This window comes from Primulina huaijiensis, unplaced genomic scaffold (genome assembly GCF_012295235.1).
Source record: "Primulina huaijiensis isolate GDHJ02 unplaced genomic scaffold, ASM1229523v2 scaffold28027, whole genome shotgun sequence".
NCBI lineage: Eukaryota > Viridiplantae > Streptophyta > Magnoliopsida > Lamiales > Gesneriaceae > Primulina > Primulina huaijiensis.
The window spans coordinates 147,957-155,325 of NW_027356708.1; the positions used below are offsets into that span (position 1 = coordinate 147,957).

At 35.5% G+C, this 7,369-nt stretch overlaps 1 protein-coding gene across 1 annotated transcript; it reads left to right on the forward strand.

The window, feature by feature from the left end:
- The first annotated feature begins 3,667 nt into the window (after positions 1–3,667).
- LOC140967766 (uncharacterized) lies at positions 3,668–7,369 on the forward strand. The gene is made up of 5 exons (XM_073428493.1): positions 3,668–4,050; positions 4,129–5,490; positions 5,589–5,781; positions 6,497–7,114; positions 7,358–7,369. Exons 1-4 carry the CDS (start codon positions 3,919–3,921, stop codon positions 7,078–7,080), a joined length of 2,271 nt encoding a protein of 756 aa, XP_073284594.1. The 5' UTR covers positions 3,668–3,918; the 3' UTR covers positions 7,081–7,114; positions 7,358–7,369.

Sequence of the window (7,369 nt, forward strand, 5' to 3'; positions counted from 1 at the left end):
ATTAATTAATGTTTGACGTTTCTTTTGGATGTGTTCGAAGATGATTCATAATTGTACTTTAATTTGTAATAATTAATGGGGCTATATNAAATAAAAAAAAAGTGACGATTTCTATTTCACGGCCCCTAAACACCAAGTACTAATTTAAACAACGTCAACCATTCATCTTCTTCTTCTTCTGAACCAATTCAAGATCGATGGTAAAAATTAATCATCCTAACAGTCGTTTTTAATAATCAAATATAGAAAACCTAAAGTAATCAGGATTTACAAAATAATAATTTAGAAGTTGCTGCATGGTGTCAGTTTTGAAAACAGTCCAACCGTCCAAGTACAGAAACCCAAAGAGAAGAGATCGGGCATTCAGATTCTCATCCAATATCCCATTTTTAAACCAATGACTTTATTTATTATATTCTATTCTATATTAGAAGAATTCAGAAAGGATTCCATTCCCTTAGGCATGTGAAAGATATTTTTTGGTGCATTGTATGAAGATAAAATGGCACACTTCCCCCCTCTTCCCAAACTAATATTATTTAACATTAATACATTGTCAATTTATGGTAAGTCTAATTAATATAAAAAAAAAATTTGTTCTGTCTTGACAATCTTTCTTTGACTAACTAACTGTACAATCAGTATGCCACTGGAATCCAATATTCGCTCACAGCTTTCTTTATTTTCCAGCCAGTTTTTTTAAGAACTCATATCACTCGATTTACAAACCAAACTCGATATCTCTCACGTTGATCCGACATCGATTTGAATGTTTCAAGAATAGAACAATTGCAACTCTTCTATGTATACGTATACGATATAGGAAAACGACTTGGAGATTAATAATAATTTCAAGAAAAAATACCATGAATAAATAAATGTCCAATCCAATTTTATTTCATATATATGGCTCAGTCAAAAAAAACTTGGTAAAATCAATTAATCGAGTCAACGGTTCGTTGCACAATAAATTCACAGATCTTCTTAAAACATGAGATGATAGCAACATATAGCTCCCATTTATTTATGTTTCCAATAAGATTACAGAAAGTTGAGCATTCAAATCAAAGTTGTCAAATTTTTTAAGATTTCTTTACTGAAAATAAAACTGAGTGGCTTTTGTTACGGGGAATTCCTCGAAAATGCACACATTTTGTTAAGACCAAGGATGTAGTCTTACGATGGAAATCTCATACTCCGCATTTGATGATCCACCTCACACGTTAAGTGGTCCCAGAAACTGAAACTCTTAATATTTCGGGATATATATATATATAGTGTGTGTAGGTGTGTGTGTTTTTGCCAAAAAAGTTATTTTGAATGTCCAATGGTTAACAACAGATGGATCGAAAATGTGAATGAAGCCATTGATTTAGAATCAAAATATAACATTTCTGAATGTGTTGTTAGAAAAAGTACATAACCATATATGTGAGATGTACATATATGGAGTTAAATACGAATTGAATTGTGGATGTAACATGGAAGCTAAGGACTGTATATATGTATAAATAGCAATAAATTCGTTTCATGCATGATATGTTGCAAACTTCCATTGACACAACGTTTCAAAATCCGAGAGCTCATTGTCACATGCCAAGTTTATGGAAATATGGTGTTCAATAACTTGGCATTCATTACTCTTTCTTTCACGCAAATAGGAAAATAAAATGTGCCATTTATGAACAAGTTTTGGGTCGAGTCAAACAATATTTGACATTGTTACAAGGGAGGTAGCCACTCCAAAGTCTCGAGCTCGAACTCAAATTTTTTATTTTTTTAATTAGTATATATAGTGTATATATAATTTTAACTTAATTCAAATATTTGGTTCAATCCACAAAATAATTGTTGAGAGTAACTCAACTAATTACTATCCCTTCTACAAATTAATTTTATGTTTTGTCTTGTGTATAAAATATCAAACTTTACATATGAATGGGTTCTGTTCTATGACAACTTCTGGCAAAAATGTTATATTTCAGTTTCCTGATATTATCGGTGCAATATAATTTTTTTAAAGTGATTTCCTTTATTCGGTTTTATATAACATCGATATTCAACTTATAATATAGATTTGTTTAAATATATGATTGATTTTATATCTAAAAAATTCATCCATAAATTATATATAATTTTTCTCCTTTTATTTTCTTAACTTTGTTAATCAAAATCACCTTTCGAACATTATAATTATTACAAGATCGTGTTGTAATAATTTTGGCGTTTTAGTGAAAGAATAAATTCAAATATTTTTCTTGCTATGTTGCTGGACTTACACTCATTTCTCAAGCACTTTGTCATCTATACATACATATGTTGATATGTATATACAAGTATGTAATTGTAATTGTAATTGTAATAAAGTAAATAACTAAGTTGCTTCTAGGTTCCCAGTGCGTGTTTGGAATGTCATATACCAATATTCTGAAACTGAGCTTTCAAATATAATTAATTTAATCACAAATTAAGGAAACTAGGTATACAAAGCTGGCCATTTGTTGGCGTTAATTAATAAATTAAAATATTATAATGGTATAGAAATTTGAGGCCAGCAGTAATTAATGTGGGCAGCTGCTAGTCTGCTACCCACGGTTATGTACCATTGAAGCTGTCAAATTAATCTTTTAAAACCAGTAAATGATTTTGGTTTTTCTTTTGGAAAAAAAAGGATAAAAGTTTCTACGATATAGTATATAATTTAGTTTCAATAAATTATTTTGCATAAATATACTCTCAAATGTTTGTAATTATATTTTAAATATAATATTCAATTATATCAAAAACACTTTAAAAAACATATCGTTTCGTGCATATCAAAAATTATGATGGATATGATATTCGTCTTACACTACAACCGTGACTCTAAAAAAAATTAAAGTTCAAAGAAAACCGGACACATGTTCTACATATTTGATATTATCCAAAAATAAAAATAAAAATTTCTCTGTTTCTATGGACTTTGAAGATTTGGAAATAATAATTATCTTAATTTTCTCATTTTATGTATTTCAATATGATTGTACATTTACTCATTTATAAGAAAACATGTCTAATGTGATACAGATCGACCTAGTCTAACCCCAAATGAAAAGTAAAAATTATAATTTTTCATAAATAATGTACGATGTAACAGTTCAAATGCTATATTTTAATTATTACCGCAATACTATAAATTATTTCTTTCCACAAACACTCTCAAGTTCCAAATAATTGAACCATCTACATAAATCAAAATATTTTTCGAACCAACTTGGAACTCGCGTTATTACAAATTTATTGGCATACAAAACTATACAAATCTCCGAATTTAAATAACGGTAAATAACCGTATCCGTTATTATACAAAAATGATTGTAAAACACCATCAATTTTTATATAAAAAAAGTATTATATAAATGTATATAGTTTAACATTTTAATAGGATCTCTAATTTTTTCTTAAAAAAATTAATTTTAATACACCATATCGCGTTCCAAAAAAGTACTCATATATAATACACGTGCTTACACCGTATTTATATTTATTTTAAAACTCAACAGCACATAATTATCAACGATCATGTGATAGATAAAATGTCATGTGACCGTATGTAATTGGATTGGCGATATTTATTTTTTTTAAAGACGAGGTAACCTGCGGGTGACAACACAGATATCATTTCGAAACAAGTTACCCGCGGGTGACAGTAGCAAAACCCAGTGCCACTCCTCCTCCCACCCATTTACTCAGTCCAACCTTTAAAAGAGCAGAAAGCGGGAGTTAGTTCTCAACAGATAAAAAAGCAAAAGTAGAAATAAAAACCAGAGAAGGAACCGAATCTGAATCTAAATGTGACGTTAACTTCACTGGATAAAGAGAGTTGGTTGTTTCTGGGAGGCTCAAGGGTTGCCGGGAAGTGACGTCAACCATCCGCTAATGATGATGGGCTCCAGGAATGAGCAGAATCTGGAGAAACAGGTGCAGAGGCAAATGGGTTGCATGGCTGGATTCTTCCAGCTCTTTGATCGCCACCGTCTCTCTTCCACCAAGCGCCTTCCTTGTTCCCCGGTATGATTTTGTTCTCTGTGAAGTTTCTGTCTTTAATGAAGTTTAGTTATATGAATAGTAATTTTTAGCCATTTCTAGGCTGTTGGTACGATTTCGGATCCGGAGTTATCACTTCCCAAGTCACCGGCCATTTCTAGGGAATTTAGAATGCCAAGTCCGGAACTGGCGGAGCAGGTGGTGGCGCCGGAGGTGGTTGAGTTGCCCCCTAAATCGCCTCTTCTTCTTCCTATATTTAATTTGAAAGAAGGCAACAAGTCCTCGTGGAAGTTCAACAAAGAAGCCCCGAGGCTTTCGCTCGACAGTAGAGCTACTACAGACGCTATGGGAGGCCTCCATCCCAAAAAGATCCGCACTTCCGCCTCAATTCTGTCCACGGCGAGTCGATGCTACAGCATCGGAAGTGATACGTCCGATGGGTGCCAGAACCGGTCTCCCAGTGTCATAGCTAGGCTCATGGGTCTGGAGCCATTGCCCAATTCATCCGACTTTGAAACCGAAAAGAAGCCTGAGCTGAGGAGATCCGCCTCCGAATCGAGAGCCTCTAGAGATCTGTTTCACTCCCGATTCATCGCCGAGCAGCCAAGTATATCCCTTTTCGACAATGCGCCAATGTCTGCCCATTATGCAGATCCAAGGGACCATTTATTAAAGAATGCTGGCAAGGCTGAACTGTCTAAAGCATCAAACAGGGCCAACTTCAATTCTCCGTCTCCATGGAAGGCTCAGCACCGCAAAAGCTTCTTTGATTCTGGGGACATTTTCCCAGAACCTAAACAGAGTGTATCAGTCTACGGTGAAATTGAGAAGAGATTTAAGGTGAGGGGCATTGTAGAGCCGTCGAAAGATTTAGAGACCTTGAAACAGATCCTCGAAGCTTTGCAACTGAAAGGGCTTCTGCACTCCAAAAATCCAAATCAAGTCAGCCACCGGATCTTTATATACGACGAATCACCAATCGTGGTGATGCAACCTTCGAGACAGTCGAGCTCAAATTCATCGCCTATTAACAAAAGAAACGTGAGTGATTATGCACGGAGAAACGGTAGAAGTCAAGCCCGTAGCATTCGCTGTAATCACGCTGTCTCCGGTGAAAATCATCAGTCTGTAAGCCCTCGTAGGGACCGCAGCGTGCGGAGCGCAACTCGGGCCGGTGAAAGCCCGAGTCCAGGGACTCGAAATGAATGCAATGCGGATCCTCGACGGTCAAACTCCATAGTCAAACCGAGACCATTGAGCGTTGAAACACAGAGGAAACTGAAGAATTCAGCGGACAATCGGAGAGTCTCTCCCATTAACTCCCCGAAGATCAACACCAGAAGAACCAGCCCAGATCCGACGGCCAAGATCAATAAGAATGACAAGATCACGACCGTTAAAACTGAAGAGGGCGAATCTTCATCCATTTCTGGAAGCAGTATCACTACATCAACCGATACCGAGGTAATGTAACATCAAAATCATTAATTGCCACTAATCTTGAGTTAAATACCTGTATCAATACGATTATATAACTGCAAAAAATGGTTTGTTTAATACAGAGGTGGAGGACTGTGGAATACAAAGAGGGAAGGAATTTATTGGAGAGATGTGATAAGCTGCTCCAGAGCATAGCGGAGATGAATGGAAGTGATGCGCATCCGAGTCCTGTGTCAGTTCTTGACCCGTTTCTCTACAAGGACGAACCATTCACCCCTTCAGCTCTCACAGCCAGACGTAATCTTGATTTCAAAGGTTGAATCTTTATTCTCTTATTTTATATCACTAGCCCGCACATGATATTTCTGTTATACATTTATTTTGTTTTAGAATTAGTATTTGTTATCTATGTTGTTAATCTAATCAAATATTTGGGAGACATTTTCACATCGGAATAATAATATATATAAAAACTCTAATTACAATGATTGCTTACACATTCTTGATTCTCAAATTTGGAAGAAATTTATGCTCAAATTTGGAAGAAATGTATGTCGAAGCTCGAGTGATGGTATCCGAAAGGTCTATAGTACTTGAATATTATGGCATTGGATTGTGCAAGATGTACTGCTATTGTGTGGTGTAGTGCTACATTTTAGCCACACTTCAATCAATTTTTTTGGCTAGACTTCTAAATGCTGGCCCGAATAATTGAAATATTTCTGTTCCGAACCTTTACAATATCTGATTTGGATAGTGTTTCTTGGATGTGGAACCAAATCTGACCTCAATAAATATAATATAGTCCAATTATTTATCAATGGAGGGACACTGGTGCCCAAACTTTCTACTTCATGTGGTCCTTGCATGCTGAGGGGTATGTATACTTGGTTTATCATCGAACTTCAGAAAAACATATAATATACGAGGGAAATGAATTGTTTATACTATATTTTTAGCTCAAGTCTTTTAAAATCTAAAGACTTTGTTAGGCATCATGTTTTGATGGCTGTCAAATTTGTGCGCACAGATGAATCCAGCGAATTGGAGGAAGATATATGGAGCCCAATCACATCATCAACTCGATCAAAATGGCAAGAAGAAACACGGGATGACTGGGATTTTATGTACATTTCAGATATTTTGAGGGCATCGGATTCTCTCTCAAACGAGCCGGACATCTTTCTTTTGCTAGAAAAGCAGCAATATCTTAAAGGAAATGACACATCCAAGGCCTCCAGGCTCCAGAGAAAGCTAATCTTCGATGCTACCAACGAAATTATCGAAAGAAACAGACGACTGCCTCCATGGAAGACTGTTTCTTGGACAAATTACAATGTGACAAAGCCATTCCTCAACGATGTTTGGTCCGAATTTCAAAGAATTCGCAACCGTAATGCTGCTGAAGATTTATTCGAGGTCATCTGTGGTGTGTTGAGGAAGGACTTAGCGGGGGACGAGTTGAGCGGATGGGGAGGAGATCATCCGATGGAGATGTCGGAGGCAGTCCTGGACATCGAACGGCTGATATTCAAAGATTTGATCAGTGGGATGATCCAAGATCTTGCTGCATTGGCATCATGTAGAAGCTCGAGAAGGAAGTTGGTTTTCTGAGATCCTATAAAGAAATAAATAAGTAGGGAAAATGGTATTTGTGGGGGTTTTTTTTTTTTTTTTTTGCTTTATATAGTTGTGTACTTAATTATCTTCTTATTATTTTTATTTTGTTATTTTTCTTTTTAGTTGTTGCAGATTATTGGGAACATTTCTAAGTGTTATTTCTTCACTTTTGCTAGCTGTAAGAAAATAAAAGCTCGAGGTTATGGAAGCTTTTTCCAGTGAACATTGTATAGTGTGTCGACTACCAACCAAGGTAACAAGAGGGGAAAAGTTGAAAAGGGTA